At 43.2% G+C, this 18,353-nt stretch overlaps 2 protein-coding genes across 4 annotated transcripts; one reads left to right on the top strand and one right to left on the bottom strand.

Moving 5' to 3' along the window:
* Positions 1-4,672: 4,672 nt before the first annotated feature.
* SOX30 (SRY-box transcription factor 30) lies at positions 4,673-12,139 on the bottom strand. The gene is made up of 5 exons (XM_014875931.2): positions 11,518-12,139; positions 10,071-10,310; positions 8,638-8,808; positions 7,023-7,500; positions 4,673-5,106 (listed from the first exon to the last, which is right to left on the bottom strand). Exons 1-5 carry the CDS (start codon positions 12,122-12,124, stop codon positions 4,737-4,739), a joined length of 1,866 nt encoding a protein of 621 aa, XP_014731417.2. The 5' UTR covers positions 12,125-12,139; the 3' UTR covers positions 4,673-4,736.
* A 359-nt stretch (positions 12,140-12,498) lies between these two features.
* Positions 12,499-17,075, top strand: THG1L (tRNA-histidine guanylyltransferase 1 like). 3 transcript variants are annotated; one of them, XM_014875930.2, is made up of 6 exons: positions 12,499-12,684; positions 13,456-13,632; positions 14,078-14,247; positions 14,941-15,029; positions 15,638-15,745; positions 16,298-17,075. In XM_014875930.2, the coding sequence occupies exons 1-6, from the start codon at positions 12,509-12,511 to the stop codon at positions 16,457-16,459; spliced, it is 882 nt and encodes a 293-aa protein (XP_014731416.2). In that variant the 5' UTR covers positions 12,499-12,508; the 3' UTR covers positions 16,460-17,075. The 3 variants fall into 3 exon arrangements, with proteins under 3 accessions (XP_014731416.2, XP_088029662.1, XP_088029663.1); XM_088173536.1 differs by having other exon boundaries at positions 12,505-12,684; positions 14,082-14,247; XM_088173537.1 differs by lacking the exon at positions 12,499-12,684 and having other exon boundaries at positions 12,775-13,632; positions 14,173-14,247.
* Positions 17,076-18,353: the final 1,278 nt, after the last annotated feature.

Raw genomic sequence — 18,353 nt, 5'->3', positions numbered from 1 at the left:
GGGACCGCTCTCCGCCGCCGCCACCGCCCTATAAACCCTCCCCTGCTGTCCCCTCCCACCGCCCCGCAGCCCCCTCCCCTCCTCTCCTCCCTCCGCACAGCTCCCGCTGGTCCAGCGGCTCTGCCCTGCGGCTGCGCTGGGCTCTGTCCCCGCTCGGGGGCTGGGGGAAGCCCGGGCACCTCCCTGGGGCTGCCTCTGGCTCCAGCCCCTTCTCCAGCACGGAAATCCTTTGCGCGTCCAAAGCTAGGAGAAAAGGGAGAGCTGGGGGAAGGAAGGAGATCAAGAGTTGTTTGTTTATTTGTTTGCTGTATTTATATGCAATCTTACCATGGCTGATGCCATGGTTCCAGAGACATCCTAAATGTCTCCATTCCTGCGAAATACATTACTCCTGGACAGCTGAAGGAATACAGGATAGATTTTTATTTGCCTGTACAAAAGGGCAGAAGCAAAAGGATGTTCACTGCCTCTCTCCCCGCAAGGTCGATGGCGGGGCCAGGTTTAAGGAAGGACTTGGGAACATCCACAGCTCGTATTCCCAGTGCTGCCCTTCAGGGATACCCAGTCACCGCCATGAGGCTCCCAAAGGAGCATCCCTGTCTTCTCCTGCATCCTTCAGGGCTGAGCCAAGGCTTGAAGCCCACACACCATCTCTTTGCTGGATCTCTGTCTTTCAGGGAGCTGAGCACCTGGGGACTGCACGACTGTGTCTCACTGCTGAATTATCCCGTGGGTCGGGGTCACACCAGGACAGGAGAGTCCAGGTTAGTGGAGCCACGCTGAGGTTACCAGCTGCAAACACTGGGGGACTCCGTGGTGCTGTAGGAGCTCCTGTGAGGCCACAGAAAACAACTGTGTCAGTTGCGTGTGGCTCCCAGCCAGCTCAGCCGCAGCCCCACTCAGAGCTGCAAGGGTTGGCTGATAGGGATTTTTGTGGGGTCAGCTCCGAGTGGCAGGAAGAGCCATTACCACTCAGCCACACTCCTCAGACTGACATTGATCTGCATTATCCATTCAACCCTCCCATTCATCTCTACCCTTAAAGCATCTGTGTAGGTGAACCACCAGGGAAATGAGAAATGGGGAGAATTTGCATGTGGATAGGTTATAAGTGTATAAGTAAATCGGGCTGGTAGGAAGTGAATACTCCCTTCAAAATAAAGGTTTGCCAGATAACAGTAATGATTTTATCTCTTGTCCAGAGGATTATTTATGCTATTGAAAACTCTAATCTCTTTTGTACTGAAGGTCTTTGCAGGCTCCTGGCAGGGCTGCCCAAAGGAAATGTGACTGTTTCCATTTGTAGATACCATTTTGGTTTATATCTCACACATGTCCCCTTTGTCCCCCTGCACTTCACAAACTGAATCTCTCTGATCTTGTGAAGGTCAGTTTATTCCTGATATCACCCTGGCAGAGGAAAGTCAGGCACTGTAGGGACACCTAGAGGGAATAATCAGGGTGAGAGGGCTATAAGTGACATTTTAGCTGACCCATAGAGAGGTCATGAATTTTCATGGCACAACTAAATCTTCTTGTTTTGAAGAGCAAAAAATACAGGGGCAAAATTTCAGCTCTTTTCTAATTGTATGGAATATCCTGAAGGGAAATCTTGATTTTTTTTTTTCCTGTGAATTCCCCTACTTGTTTATAGCTGCCTGTAATATAGAAGAAAACAATGGCACTATTGTGCATGTCTATATTATAAATAAGTAAAAATGCAAGCCAAATTTAGACACAGATTTAGCTACTCTGCTTTCATTCCCGCATAAAATTTCTGCCTATCCAAAGAGAAAAAAAAACCACTTTGATGAGGAGCATGTATGCTTGTACTAAAAGATTGTCACAAATCTTCTCAGTATAACAAATCTTCACAGGGACTGCTCCATATATTTCTCTAAAAGAAGAACAGCTCAAAAAAGCACAAAATGGAATAAAATGAACCTTATTTTTAGATTGTTAAAATATTTAGGCCAACAACTATCTGTTCGTGATTGTTTTCAGCGTTTAAGCATCATAAAAATAAAATATGTGCAATATTTGCATTTGTTATACAGTGTTATTTTTACCTTGGATCTTGGTAATATGAGAATTGATATCTCAATTTAAAACCACCAGAAACCCCCTGTACAAAAATATAACGACAGGCTCTGCAGTGGTTATATATAGGTTAATCTATATATATATATGATATATAATTTACATTACTGAGACGTTGCATGGAAGAATTCAGGATATTTTAGCCTTATTAACAGTGCTCAGGTGCTGTAATGCTGGTCTGGCACAGGGTGAGTCAGATCCTGCCTGTGCCCACCTCTTCAAAAGCTCTTCCCGAAGTCTGTGGGATGTTTGCTGGGTTTCACAGAACAAGGTCAGACTTCTGGTTATCTAAGAATTACAAAGGCTCAGACTCATTTCCTCCAGGATCCAAACTGCCTGATTAAGGGTATCAGCTGGGAATTTCAAGTCTGGTTTGTTCCCTCATCTGTTACATCCTCCGTGGCCAAGGCATGGAGCAGCACCTGGAGCAGGGCCCCTCCTCAGGCTGCACAATGAGATGTTTCAGCCTCCCCAGGGCAGAGCTGATGGCAGAGCTTTTGCAGAGGGCGTTCTGCACTTGCTCGACAATCTTCAAGATGATTTAATGCTATTGTTGTTAGCTGGAGAGCAAAAGATGATGATTCTCCCTTTATGTTCACAGTAAATCAGGAATTAGGCACCTAGAAATGGATCTAGGGAGAGGAAAATGCCCATTCAAGAAACAGACTCGAGCAGAGAATGAGTGAGACGTGTACCAGAGCTCAGTAATATTTTATTGGAACTGTCTCTTAGGAAAGGCTGTGGAACAAAGTGCTCTGAGAAGACTCCTGCTGACACTGAAGGAAATGTTACCCAGAATCAATCCCAGGAGCAGGGAGAGGATTGTCCTGCCTCACCTCTGCACTACAGACCCTCCCACTGATCAGAGAAATGGTACAGCTTTGGTTGACTTGAATGGAATGTGAAGTCTCCCCTTTTACAGAACATTCTTCTGGCCCAGATCGTTTGCAATGATCAAAGGAAGGAGGCTGTGAATCCGTGAAGGAAACTGGAGATTCAATAATTAACTCCTTTATCCAGTGTCTTAACAGTTGAGAGCAGCTTCAGCTGACACAGAATATTCTGTTTAGCTTTGCTTTTCCACCACCCATCTAGGACAGCAGGAATATTTGGGAGGGCCCTGGAGCAGCTGTCCTGCCAAAGAGGGAGAAGTGCTGTAAGATGATCAGGAGCTAGACAAGGGCTTGTCCTGATGTGCTGATAGCAAAAGGGTATCAAAGCACTCTCCGTGCTTCTTTTAAAGGGTGGGTCACTGCTACCACATTCTGCTATGACTTTTGTTTCATTCCTACAGGCAAGTGAACTTGAAGATTATTATTTCTACAGACACATCTTTTTAACTCTATTTCCACATGTGAAACACTATAATCCTCTCTGTGCTGCCTGCAAACTTCTCCAACACAGCAGTGATTATACTGAAACAGTTAATTCTAATAAGAGAAGGGAAACAGACATAACAGCACAAGGGCTTTTAAAAACCATAAAACTGCAGTCCTTAAAACTGCCCAGTAACTTTGGAGAAAAAAGTTGTCTCTCTAAATGGATAGCAGTGATGCACTGGGAAGCATGGAGTGTCTTTAGACTTTTACAGTAGCAGGAGGAAAACAAACTTTCTACAGAAAACCTTAATCTGTTTTTCAAGCTGAGGATACAAGGTGGCTTTTAGTTTAAACAGTAAGCAAAAAATAATTAAAAGAGAGTAGAACACGACCCTCTTAGGTCCCTCTTTACCCCCTGCACTGACATGAAGGCTTGCAGGAGGGCACCAAGGCACTGGCCCTGCCAACACTGGCCTACACTGGTTACTTCATACATTTCAGAAGTAACAGCAATGACACTTGGCACTTCAGGAATCTGAATTATGGGAAAGTTTGTGGGTTAGCTGAAAATTACCTAGAAACAGGAACTCTTCTGTCATGATTTCCCAGCTGCAGGGCTGCCAGACATGCTGAGGGATGATGCAGAGAAGCCAGGTTTGAGTGGGCTGTTTGTGTAACTTCCACTTCTGTTGTAGACAAGACAGGAGAGCCTTTAAGAGAGCTCAGCTGAGGGCTGGCTGCAGTGACAGAGACCTGCAGACACAGATCCTTAACAATCACTCCAGGACATCAGCTCTAGCTGGGAGGGAAGAAGGGATCACCCTCACATGTAATTCCCCATTAGTATGTCCAGGATGTGTTAAAAAAGTTTCCCCTTTCCCTGGGCTTGGTAAAATTAATCACAACAGTTGTATACCATTCTAGATTCTGGTGCATTGAAATATCTGATGTCCTACTCCATGGGGTATAAAAAGAAAGATGGGAGAAGAGGAAAGTTAAATCTAGAGAATAATCTCACAAACAGCTGTTTTATACCCTGAAACATACTTGTGGAGGTATTTGTACATTTGGTCACATGCATTCCTGGAGGGCTGATCAGCTTTCAGTGAGAATTTAGAAATGAACAGGCATTTTCTGCTATTTATAAGACTTTCCTCTTATCCAAACTGTTCATCAGACTCTTCAAAACGACCTGTGCAACTTACTAAAGCCACCTGAAAGTTTCCCATTGAACACACTGACTGAAAAGGTGGTGCTGAGGAAAACATTTATTTCCCACTTTATCATATTTCTCTGGATTAAAATAAGTTTTAAAAATTACAATACTTGGAAAAACTTTACTTCCTCTTCCTCATCACTGTCAGTTACATTGACAATGTAAGTGCTGGAGGGTGTTGATGGGGGAGAGGGCAAAACCTCCTCTACCACTTCCACGTCCAGCTGTGGCAGGGGGCTCAGAACTCGCTGCTCACTGCAGGTGCTCTGACAGGACACAACTTCAGGGCTCCCACACACACGCTGGTTCTCATGTAGCCTCTCTTCTGAGTATGCCCTGAAACGATAGTCTTCCTCCAGAGTGGAAAATATCACCTCCTGCCTCTGGTTCCTCTCTTCATAAAAGCCAAAGCACTGAGGCACTGAGCTGGAGAAGTTCCCATAGCCAAACGGAGCTCTGAGTGGGAATGTGCTGCAAGGGAAGACATTGAAGGTTGGCTTTCAGAAATGCAGGGCTGCACAATGACACTCATTTCTGTGCTACTCAGCTTATCCTGTTTTTTTGAAATTTGAATACAGATTTAAAACCATGCCTAATTTCAGAACTAGGGCAGTAACAAGAGTCATTCAGATTCCATTTCTGTGGTAAGCATCTCTTCAACTTCATGCACACATGAGGTTGCTCTGAGAACAAACATAAACCCCACTGTTTTTATCAATCAAATAATACCATGGATAAACCAGCATGCAGTGAATTAACCAACATACTCAGATGAATAAAACAAAGCATCAAAAGTCAGTTTGTGTAATTTCTATATACCAAAATTTTTTACAGACCTGGGGTAAACACTCTTATTTATTATTTTTAGTGAGTTCTTGCATCTGTTACACTGTTATCAAACAGGACAGAGAATCCTTGTGCCCAATATGTGGCTCTCAATGTTAATATTTAAAGAATTCACAGTGATAAATTTTTAAAAAGTAACCACATAGTAAATTGCAGGAAGTTACTATGTCAAATGCAACTGTATTCCTCCAGTGGCAGATGCTTGAATTTTTATTCTGATGCAGAATAACACAGGGATTGTAATTTACAGTGTTTTAGAGAAATTCACTACATTGTGAAGAACAAAAAAGATGTGCAGAAGTAATAGAGTTCCACAATGCAGGCACTGTAAAAACATTGATACAATATTTATAAAGGTTTTAAGGGGCACTGTTCATCATTCCAATCTAATATTTAAATTTTTAGTGCATACATCTGCACTGTCAGTTCAGAAATCCTGACTCTTGTATGCAAGAAATGAATTTATAGGATAGAGTACTTATAAATCATTATATTAGAAAGATCCTGGCATTAGCAAAGCTAATGGCAGCCTTCAGAAGTCCATGAATGTGTGAAATCAGAACAGACTTTTATGCTACAAGAACTCTTGTCTCTCAGAAGCCTAACAAAATTGTCTCATTTCAGACACCAAAGGCTGAGCAAAGATAATTTTTAGCAATTTTGGGAATATGTGTCCTGTGTTTCTTTAAAGGACTTAAAAAATAGAAATGCCTTGTATTGCACTTGTGAACTCATTAAGTTCTTCTGAGTTTGATGGGTCATCATTAGCCCTAATTAAAGACTAAATGGTCTTTTTGCCAAAGGAACATATTGGTTGCTGCTACTAGTGAGAATTAGCAGTGTATAAACAGGCAAAATTTAAGCCTAATAATCATAATAATTTGTTAGGTTTGCTACTGCACAGTCATGAGAGAAAAATGATGCCCTGTGAAGAACAAGATCAGATGAGTGGTGTTTGAGCTGCCCACCTGCACCAGGGCACTGGTGCTTTCTGTGCATGCTCAGCTCAGCAAATACCCAGGGGACACTACATGTGCTGGCTTGGAAATTTTTTGATTAGGGGACCTCTGATTGACTGAGAAGGAAGATCCAGGAATTACTACTTACACAAGAATTCTGCAGACACCTCCCACCAGGCTGGCTTTCAGGAATATTAGCACTTATGACGACCATAAAGTACCCAGGGGACATCTCCAGGACACACCCACTTCAATTCTATCTGACCATTTTCAAAGTATATTTACATTATCTCTACCTAATGCTTTTCTGCCTAAATCAACTGCACTTAGACACATAAAATGGAAAGAAGATACTTCTGTTTTCCCCAGCCTTGGGAGTGCCAATTACTGCAATAGTTCTATGGAGCCTTCAGTAACTGAGCAGGTATTACGAGCAGGCTGAGGCCAGGGGGTCCCCCCACACAGCAGCTACAGGAAGGTCAGAGCTCCTTTCCCTATGAATGCTCCACCTGCTATCTGCAAGTCAAAAGACTCTCTGCCTTTCAGCATTTTTTCTTACTGGTATTGAAATGGTTTCATTACCTTGAGGGGAAACAGCGAGGTCCAGGTATAAAAGAAGGGTGGCAAAATGGAAACTGAGGAGTTCCTCCAAACAGACTGGCTGGTTGTCCAATGGGAGCAGACACATAGGCGGGTGAGGGAATAAAAGGGGTAGCCTGGGGAAGAGCTATGCCTCTAGGAAAAACAGAAATCCCTGGGATCTCACTGTTAGAGACAGAAAACCTGCCATTAGTGCTGCTGATGTTACTTGGGTTTCTGTTGCTGAAGCTCTCAGTGAAAACGGGTGCAGGTCTCTTCAGGGAGAAGTTGAGCCCAGGTGACACAAAAGCTTCTGTCTGAGCAGGTTCAGCAAAGTGCTGTGATGAAACTACAGGGCGCAGGGGCAGGGTTGGAACTGCAACAGCCACTGATGTGGTGCTGGCAGCCGTGGTCTGGAAAAGGGTCATGGGCCCAGTGTGCTGGATGGAGGAAGCTGGCAGACAGATGGCAGGAGACTCACCTTCAGGAAACAAAACGGTCATTTATCAGACATGAACAGAGAGTTCTGATAAACAGCATCACAGCAAACCACAGTACATCCATGTAGAGACAGAGCATTTCTTCACAAACTTTCCTGGCAACTCACCCTCGTGTCATACACCTCGTGTGTTCTGGCAAATGGGTTTGGAGCCCACACATTCAAGTTTCGTTCCACAGAAAGCCAGGGGAGGAAGGAAGGAAGTGGCTAATGAGGTCTGTGAGCGTGTGTCTTGTCCTAGTAAGACCCCACGATGGAGTGTGCCTTCAGCTCAGAAGACCTCACAAGTCTACTGATGTGAAGGGAGCCAAATTATAACGAATCTGTGTGCTGAGGAGCCTAAAATACCCTAATCTCCAACATGTTTCCTTATTTCATCAATGAATGCACCCACTAGACAATTTTACTTTGAAATGCTTTGCAGAGCACAAACTTCAATGTACGCCTTGAAATCACACCTCAACAGGGCTGCCTTTATAGGGAAAGATTTCAAAACACATTGCATAGAAATTTTCAAGCATCACTAACTCGAAACTTCACCAGAACAAAGCTGACTATTCTTTTGTTTTAATATCTCCAAGTATTACCATACAGCATAATCAGGCATTTCATTTTCTTGTCACATTGCAAACAAAGCAATTCTTTCCAGGACGTTTAAAGAGGAAAACATCATTGCCTGGATCTGAGCTATTTGCTGTTGAAATCCATTATCCATGCACTGACAGAGCCAGAGCTCTTTCTCTAAGGAAAATACAGATCAGCTCTTGCACTGGTCTGGGGGCTCTCACACTATTCCACTGCCAGTGTGGACGTTTTATAAAAAGAAGGATCATTCCAGGGTATCTGTGTGGTGGAGACCAAACAAGGGGCAGAAGCAGCTGTAGCTTAACATCTTAAGTAAAAAGGAAGTGTTGGTAAATAATGACAGCTTCTCTGGGCAACCTGTGGCACGGCCTCACCACCCTCACAGCAAAGTTTCTTCCCAATATCTAATCTAAACCTACTCTCTTTCAGTTTGAAGCCATTCCCCCTTCCCCTGTCACTACTCTTGTAAATACAAACTCTTACTGGAACAGGTAAATTCTGAATTTTTAAAATAATTCACTACTGAAAACTTACAGACTGGACGTCCAATACTGTTCTTAACGTTGGAGTTGACAAAAGAGTAAGTAGGTGATGAGAAGGGAAGGGTGCCAGCTGGATTTGTAGTCATGGTACTCTGGGAAGTGCCCGAAAATGCAGCAGAGCCAGGTGGTGAACACTTCTTTTTGTTTGGCTGATAAACCCAACCTGTCAGAGACGAAAAAAAGATGCAGACATACAATATTTTGGATGGTTTCATTATTTATCTAAAGCTATGTTATCTGTAATTCTGAAGGATCTGATAAGACAAGTCCAAAACCCACTCCTTTAGGCAATGGCAATGCTCCACTTGTTTTGGTGAGCTGGAAATGGGGAATTTTACGAGAGATGGAAATGAAATAGAAATATTTGGGTATTGTTTAGAAGTTACCAAGTAGTAGCTGCTTGTGAGAAGAAGAAATACCAAATACTGGGGAGTGATGTGGCCCAGCTGAGAAGTAGATGAAGTAGAACATGACACTTACTGTACCATAGACTTTTTAGAGGAAAACCATGGCTATTTGTGGTCTTTCCTCATTGTTTCCTTAACCCCTTAAGTCTCACATATATCTGGAGGTTACAAGACCTAACATAAAATACGACCCACTGGGAATCCTGGATAGATTTTGGAAGAGCACGTTTGCCTTTGCCTGACAGCATGAGCCAAACACTAACAGACATAAGAATATATTATGAATTTACACTGAGCTGCTTGGTTTCTATACAGGTTAACTCTTAATGCAACTTTAAAGAAACATCTTTTTTTTTCCTTTTTTGAAAGATGCAAGGAAAGAGGGAGAGTGATGCTCTTTTCCTTGTTTATGACAGATTATCAGGATCATGAACAAGCAGCATTATGTCAACTGAGAGAGACAGTATCACAACACCTGGTATCTCAACAGCTTTTTAAAAGTGCTTAAAGTACTTATGCTCTGTTATTTTCTGGATAAATTAATTTGTTAAGGGTACGAATTTTAACACTTGACAAAGGGGTGAGAAACATTTTTCACACCATGATGTGGGAACCTCAAGTCTACATGTTGAAGAGTCCCACAGAACACAATGCTGTTTGTGCTTCCTGTGACATTTCCCTTTCCTGCTTTTAAGGAATAGATGCATGTGTCACCACAGGCCACCTGGGCAGCTGTTTCTGGAGCAAGGAAACAGATGCAGTAGGCCACTTTCTCAACAAACACTCTCTGGCCATTAGATTACTAAAGCATTCAGAAGAGCTGCTGTAGCTGCAGTGTTCTAAGCACCAGCACTTTGGATGCCTAAAAAAATTCATAGTTTCAAGCACACAGAAGGATTGTGTGCTTGAAATATCTGTATTTTCTTTTCTATCTCTATTAATTGCTATAATGCAAAGATCAATTTTCCACGAAGCCCTGCACTTCTAAAGCATTCGGGTAAATAACTAAGATGTTTACCAGGAAATTCCTCCCTGTGCCTCAGTTTTATTTTGTTTGCTTCCTCATAATACGGCTGCTTCTGCTCTTCAGTGAGTTTGCTCCACTCCAGGCCGAGCTGAACGCTGATCTCTGCATTGTTGGCACCTGGGTTGGCTTTGGCCACAGCAGCCCTGTGGATCCGGGCCCACACCATGAATGCGTTCATGGGACGCTTCACACGGCCACTTTTGGTCTTGCTGAATGGAGTGTCTGGCATCCCTGTGCAACAAGGCAAGGAAAGATCATCACCTTCCAGGGAATACAGCAGGTCACACTCAGTATTGCACCCAGAGGGTATTTGGCAACAGCATCACCTGAGCTTTGGAACAGAAGAAACTCAGGGCACATTGGGAGAGCAGTTCCTGTAAAATCCTCCACTGCCCTTCACTGACTCACTGCACAAGGAATCAGTTACCTGGCTTCTGTTACATACTATTTTTTGTTATATAAAAAAAAAAAAAAAAAGAGAAAGAAACTGGGACTGCTAACACTCTAGTTTGAATTTCAGCTGGCTTGTTTTCTCATGAATTTATAAACTAACCATTATACAGCACAGACCACACCACTGCAAATTTATCATCATCACCAGAACCTTGTAACCAAAGCCCTAAAAATGCAGGGACTAGGAGTGAGGATGGTGAGGCTGCTTAGTCCCACACCTGTGCAGTCCCTGCCTTTTCAACTGTGGGTTTTGGGTTTCTGCTTGGGTTTTGTTGGGTTTTTTGACACACTTTTTTTTTTTTTCTTTTTTTGGATTGGACACTCATTTTGTTGGAGGAACCTGTGTTCCCAAATGATTGTTACATGATACCTGGCTTTGGCTCTTTGTAAACACAGGCTGTGTTTAAATTGAGCTGGCAACATGATGAATCCACAGGCCCCTTAAAACTGATCCCTGAGGAAGCAATTTCCTCCTGGAAAAGGTTTAGAAATTAACTCTTTCCTTTATCATCTCAGGTTAACTCTAACCTTTATCATCGATAAAGGGAAAAAGTCTTTAAGACCTTACTTAGGTAATTAATTTTGAAAGTCTAGATACTAAAAAAGCTTCTAATATAGATGTTTCAAAATGCTCTTCATTTAACATGTCCAGATTTTTTCAGAGATGTATAAGAGTACTTTATAGATTTAAAAATCAAGCAGATTCCCACCATCAAACTGCCTTCGAACTGCAATCACAACTCAAGTGTAACTCTAAGCACTGTCCTAAGGGGTTTCACGCAGACAGGGAGCAATGTGACGAAACTGCCTTGATTTTAACAAACCACTACAGAACTCTGTGCTCCCGTGCTTTCGTGTCTTAAACTGTGCAAGAGTTGTGCTAAACCCAGCCTATGCAAAGGGATGGTTTTCCAACATGACCTTTCCACTTGTGTTCTCCTGCCTGATAACCTGTGCCACCCTGCAAGCTCTCTGAGCATAATACCTGAATCCGAGGGCAGGACTGTGAGGGGAACGTTTTTTGTTTCAATCTTTGGCCGCTGCAGTAGAGGCTGCAATTGAACTGGCATTTGTTTTACCGGCACTGGAGTCACATGCACCAGCTGCGAGGGCAGAGGGCCTTGGAGCTGGACATGCGACCTGGAAGGCAAGGACTGAAACAAGACCGGGATATTCTGATCTTGGGGAGGATTCCCAAGCTCGCACAGGGATCCAGCCGGGGCATCGCTCTTCTCCACCTTCACTGGGCGAGCCTCATAGGCCAGGTTGGATCGCTCCGTTTGGACGGCAGCTCTTCTCCAGGGCTTATGCCCAGTTTGCTCCAGGATCTTCTCCTCGTTCTGGCGGTCACCGCTGCCCCTTTCCTGGTCCCTTTCTCTCCTGACGGCATTCCGGGCCTCCTTCTCAACTGCCGCCGGAGCCGAGATGCACCTGCTCTTCTTGGTTGCTCCTTCGCTGTGCGCGGGCCGGCCCGGGTGCTCCTGCACCTGGACGCGCAGCCCTCCGAGGGGGCCCATGACATCCCTGTGCCTGGGGGGCGAGGCGGGGCTGGCCCGGGCGCGGAAGCGGCAGTGCCGGACCCTGCGCTCCATCGCTCCGCTGCCGCTCCTCGGCCGCCGCCACCGTTGCGCCAACGCTCCCCGCGGCCCCGCGCCGCCGGCGCGCACCGACCCCGCATCCCGCACCAACCGCGGGGCGCGCACCGAGCCCCAGCCCCGCCGGCTCGGTCGCGCTGTCCCCCGGTCCCGCGCCCACCGCTGGGGCCGCCCTGCCCGCCCATGCCGTGCTCGTTGCTCGGCGCTCTCGGAGCGGGGCCCGTGCCCCGGCTCCGCGCCCCGCAGCCGCCATGGACACCGTTGGCGGAGCCGCCCCGCGCTCCGCCCGCCGGCTCCGCCCGCTCTCCGCCGGCACCACCGAGCGCTGCTCCGGGCCGCCCAGAAGGGCTCGGAGCCGCTCTTTCCGCTTCCGCGCCGGTCATGCTGCGCTGCTGCCGGGCGGGCGCGGCCATCGCTGCCCGCTGCGCTCCGGCATTCCCGCGCGGCCTCGCCATGGCCAAGAGCAAGTTCGAGTACGTGCGGGACTTCGAGGCGGACGACACGGTGCTGCCCAACTGCTGGATCGTGGTGCGGCTGGACGGCCGCAACTTCCACAGGTGCGGCAGGGCCGGGGCGGGCGCTGCGGGGACCCCGCGGGTGCGGGCTGGCAGCGCTGTGCCCAGAGCAGGGTCCAGCCTGCTGCCCGGGTCGTGCTGGGCTGTTCCTGTCCGGCTTGTGCGGGGTTAGAAATCCTCGTGTCCCACATCGGCCTCCCCAGGGCACGGAATTCCACCGGGATTCTGTTTTCACCGGCTTCAGAACCGGGTGGTCCCAGTAGGGAGTGATTCCGGTGCCTTGGCTGTGCTGGGGAGGGACAGCAGCTGCTGTACAGGGATGTGTATTGGTGTTTGGAGTCAGTGTCTGTGTGGCATTCGCCTTCCCTCGGGATAAATGGGGCACAGTTCCCTCGGCTGGTAGATAACACAGGTTCTTGCTCGGGTGTTATCTCTGGTTTTGGTAAAGCTCTTGAGTTTTGACAAGTTTATTGATAATGTTGCCCTTATTGGACTGAATACTAAAGAGACCCTGTGAGAAAGGGAGTTTACAGGAAGCAGTATTTGTTACCCATTTCCAATTAAAGTACATAAGCCAGCTCCTTTGAAAGACTGGTTAAGGTCAGATACTGGTGGGAAAGAGAATGGATTATCCAGACCAGATAATGAGGATTTTTATATTCCTGCTTTTGATACCTGGAGGGAATTATTTTGTCAGTATTGACAGGGTACTGGAAATCAGTATTCGTATAAAGCAAATATGAGGAAAATAAATGGATTAGCATTTTTAGTATATTTTTAAGGGATTCTTATGCAACCATTTTTGCTTTGAAGGTTTTCTGAGCAGCATGAATTCAAAAAGCCAAATGATGACCGTGCTCTGAATCTGATGACCAAGTGTGCCCAGACAGTGATGCAAGAACTGGAGGATATTGTTATTGCTTATGGACAGAGTGATGAATATAGTTTTGTTTTCAAAAAGAAGAGCAGGTGGTTTAAAAGAAGAGCAAGGTAACAACTGCTTTGATAATGAAGTGAACTTTTTTTTAACATCTCTTTATAATATTTCTTCAGATTTGCCTTTAGCTACACACAGAGGTTAGGAGGAAGGTCGGTGCTTACACTGCAGTTAGTTCAAGTTTTTCATGTGGATTATTTACATGTGATGTTTCAGGAAAATATGTTCACTAATACAGAGCTTGTAAAAGAAGTTATATAAACAATTTATTGTATAAACAATCAAAACATTATAAACAGACATTCTTTTAAGAAAATGTTACAATTCTCGGTACCTCCGCTGTTCAAAACTCTCTGTGCCATTCCTCATCTGTTTGGCCATTATTTAAGAAGTGCTGCTCTCCACTAGAGTTATCACCACTGATACCTCGGATAATCACAGATATATAATTACACTCATGTATTTCTTTCTTTTTTTCTCTTGTTCTGTGTTTGCAAGTAAGTTCATGACTCATGTGGTCTCCCAGTTTTCCTCAAGTTACGTGTTCTATTGGAAGGATTACTTTAAGGATCAGCAGCTACTGTACCCACCAGGATTTGATGGACGAATTGTGTTGTATCCCAGCAATCAGAATTTGAAGGACTACCTCAGCTGGAGGCAAGCAGACTGTAAGTGTTCCTAGAAAAGAGAGATTTGTGCAGTTGAGTTCACTTCCTCTGAACAGAAATATCCTTTTATATACATTTGTCAGTTAAAGAACAGCAGGTAGGGTGGTAAGTAGGTAGGCAGTTTTCAATACTATTGCACTTGTTCTGGGCTTTGTATGGGTCCTGGCTGAAATTCAGAGTGTTCAGGCTACAACTAAATTTATTGCATCCTGAGAATGAGTTCAGCGCAAGAAATATTAGAACTTCTAATAGAAGTAATAAATTAATTTTGGTGTTCAGAGTTGGCTTAGCTGAGGTAATCTTCTTTAATGAAGAGTTGTGAATATTCAAATACACAGCAGGTAGTAAAAGTGCTGACTATTCGATGTTAGAGCAGACTGCTGGATTTGTCTCTAGACCTTTGTCAGTACCTACTCCCTATTGTCAAATGAAAATAATTTATATTATACATAAACACCCTTCAGCCTCTGCTGTGCCCTTTTCACTTATGAAATCTATCTTCTAGTCATGATATGCTGTACCTTAAAACTATATTATAAACATTGTATCTTCCTTAGAAACTGATTATATTAATTCCCCATTACTCTTGCCTATTTCTTGGATACAGCTCTGGAAATAAAGCTATTTTTTTCTAAGTAGTCACTCAGATTTAGTAAATAATCTTTGTCACACTCATTTCTGTGTTTTCTCTAGGCCATATTAATAACCTTTATAATACAGTGTTCTGGATGCTTGTACAGCGAAGTGGTTTGACACCAGTGCAAGCACAGGAGAGGCTCCGGGTAAGTCTGCTTAAGTCATGTTTTTTTTACTGCTAAAAATTAAATCATAGTATTTGTAAAATGTCTTGCCTGCCCAGGATCCCTGGCTTGTGTGTTCTTATTGTAATAATTTTGTGGATGTAGTCAACAACTTCTTCAATTGCGTAGATATTTACACCACTAGCAAATAATGTCATTTTGGTCAAGTATTAGCAGAGTTTGAAGTTCTTAGTTAGCAATTTTAGAAATCTTAGAAATGTCATAAAATGTTCAGTATCCAAAGACATGAGGAACAGTGGCAGAATTCAAGTCCTGTCGATTGTCAGTCCCTTCTGTTGTGTTTGAATCCTTGTGCAGACCTTAGCAGATTATTCCTGTTTTCTTCTGGAATCTGTTGACTGTCTTCCATTTGTCTTCCAAATATAATAAAAACCCTCTCAGTTTTAATTCATTTTTACTCATTTGGCAGTTGGAATTAATTCCTATGTTGAGAGAAGCAATTAAACTTTGTGACTTAAAGATGAAAAACCTTTACAAATGTCTCTCTTGCTTCCAGTATTCGCCCCTCCTCTACTCTAGAGAAACAATTTTTTTTCTCTGAGAGTAATTTTCTTTTCCTTTCCTCTCAGGGAACTTTGGCTGGAGATAAGAATGAGATCTTATTTTCTGAATTCAACATCAACTACAACAATGAACCTTTGATGTATAGAAAAGGAACTGTCCTAATATGGCAAAAGGTAAAAAACTGTATTGCCACTTGCTTTGGGCTCTTATTTTAAGTAGTTACACTGTGGCAGACAGACTGTGTATCTCCAGTGTATGTCTAGGAATAAATATATTTTTAAATTAACTATATTTGCCATATAATTATGTGTAATATGACTCATTGTTTTGGAGATGTTTTTGAGAGCTGTTTTTATGAGCATAATGTAAAAACCAGTCTGTGAAGTCTGGCTTAGATACAAATTATGACCATTGAGATGAAACATGTATCAGCAGATGACAACATGTGTATCACTGGAACCAAGCCCTTCCCAGGATTAGGTCCCAAGTATATCCATGGCAAAGGAATTACAAACTTCTGTTCAATAAGGTAGCTGAGCTCATAGTTGGCTGAGTCCTTTTCTGCTTTAAGGTAACTTGGAAATATTCATTATTCTACAATTGCATCATTGATTTAGTGGGAGAAGTTCCTGCCCTGTGTTTTTTTATTAAATTATTTTTTATTATCATTTTTGAATCCACTCTGGAGCCTTTTATGTCTGCTAATGTGTCAACTATATTTTCAGGTTAATGAAGTCATCACTAAGAAAATAAAACTGCCAAAGGAAGAAGAAGAAAAAGAAGTGGAAGTGACCCGGACTAAGACTAAAGTTGTTCCCCTGCACTGTGACATCATTGGGGACCAGTTTTGGGAGGAATATCCTGGGATTCTGGCTGAGGATAGTTGATATCTCTGATGACCATAACTGGTAGTTTACATTTTGCTCTGCTTGGGTTGTTGGCAAGCGAGGAATACAAATGGTGGCTGGCAGAGTTTGACCTGTAACCCTGTTCAGCAGCTACATTGGGGTTAGCACTGTTGCTGCCTAAAAAGAAAACACTGGTGCTGTCTGACATACAGGATATGCCCACGTGGAAAGCTAAAATCATATATTTTGAATGTTAAGAGCTCATCATGAATTAGAGACTGTTCCTGCCTTGTACATATGTATTTGTAAAAAAAGTATGTAGAAATTTCCTGTATTTCTATAACATTTAAACAATGAGGTATTTTTTTGAACTGCTGGACTATAAAAAAGCCCACATATGTGAACAGAAAATTAATACATTGATTTTTTTTTTTTTCAACTGAGATGGACCAGAATACTTCAATTGGGATTTAGTATTAAATTTCAAGGCTGGTGTGTTTAGTCAGATGAGTGACTAACCATTCAACTGCCTGATGTCTGATTCTTACTGAAATGCAATGGAGTAGCCCAGCAGTTTTGTATGGTAGATTTTAAAAGTATTTGTCATATATGCAGGATTTTTATACTTTAAAAAAATATAAATAATAGTACCTTCTCTGCTGTATTTCATTATGTGGCCTTTCTCATTCCTGGGACTTGTAAGTGGTGACAGTTCCAAACAGTGAAGTTAATAATAAATATACTGTACAGGTTGGAATTCTGTTAGGGCATGGGTAGACATCTTTCCTCATATTCCATGGCCTGGGAATTCACCTGTCTCCTATTGTGCACAACACAGCATATTTAAAAAAAAAATAAAGTACAACATAGCAGAACATTCCAGGTGCCTGCAAAGAGGGAGCCAACAACAATTTCTGCTGCTGTTTTCTGATCTCCCTGGGAATGACACAGACAGAGCAGTGCTGCCAATCCGTGTTTGTTGGAGGGAAGGGAGAAGTGTGTGTTGCCTGCTCTATGCACAGTTCTGTTCTGCTTTAACTGTCACTTAAAACCTTTTGTCAAAATCGACCTCTCAGAGCAGAAATATTTCTGCTAAAGGATAGGGGCTTGTCCCAGTGTAACTGGAATTGGAGGGAAATAACCTATTTCAGTGTAGAAGTACAGCTATAATGACAGGTGTTGATATGGCTATTACTGCTTCTAACCAAGCTGGTTTCAAAACCATCCCAGAACAGTAACTGGGCCAGTTGTTACTAATGAGAAATGGTCAGCAGTTGGGACTGACTAGAAAAATACAAAGAAAGGATCAAGAAGGTCCAGTACTGAGTTAAATTCCCATGAATTCTCTTATCAGCCTACTCTGTTTCCCCTTTCTGCAGAAGAATTTACACATTTAAGGCAATGTGTTTTTGGTGTTTGTTTCTTTTTTAAAAACCTCTGAACCAGGTGCTGATGTAAACTTCAACTTTGCAAGTTCTTCCTGAGATTAGGCAATGAGCCTGTGAGTTTATAACAGCACAGGGTTCTCCCCTGCTTCTCTGTACTGGTTAAATACATGCAATGAGAGAATGTATTTTGTTATCTTCTAGCACACATGCAATTTACTTGACTTTGAAATTCCATGTTAACTGCTTGGTGCCTGACTTTGGATACATACGAAGCAACTGTTCCAAAACTGGTAACAGCTGGATTTACTCAGCCTGGTAACAGATGAAACATTAAAAAAATTATTTGGCAGCCATGATTTATGTTTGGAAAGTATTATATAGGTTTTTTATTTTATATTATGGCTGCCTGATACATTTTACAGTATCTTTATGTATGTATATTGTGTGTGTATATAAAAAAACAGGTCTGTATTAGGTCTAATTAACTCATTCTTACAATTATAGGGAATAAGTCAACATAGCTGTTCACATATGAATGCAGACTT

This window comes from Sturnus vulgaris, chromosome 15, assembly GCF_052056855.1.
Source record: "Sturnus vulgaris isolate bStuVul1 chromosome 15, bStuVul1.hap1, whole genome shotgun sequence".
Classification (NCBI taxonomy): Eukaryota; Metazoa; Chordata; class Aves; order Passeriformes; family Sturnidae; genus Sturnus; species Sturnus vulgaris.
Note: the sequence above shows the minus strand (reverse complement) of the source record. Positions and strands in the feature narration are given on the sequence as shown.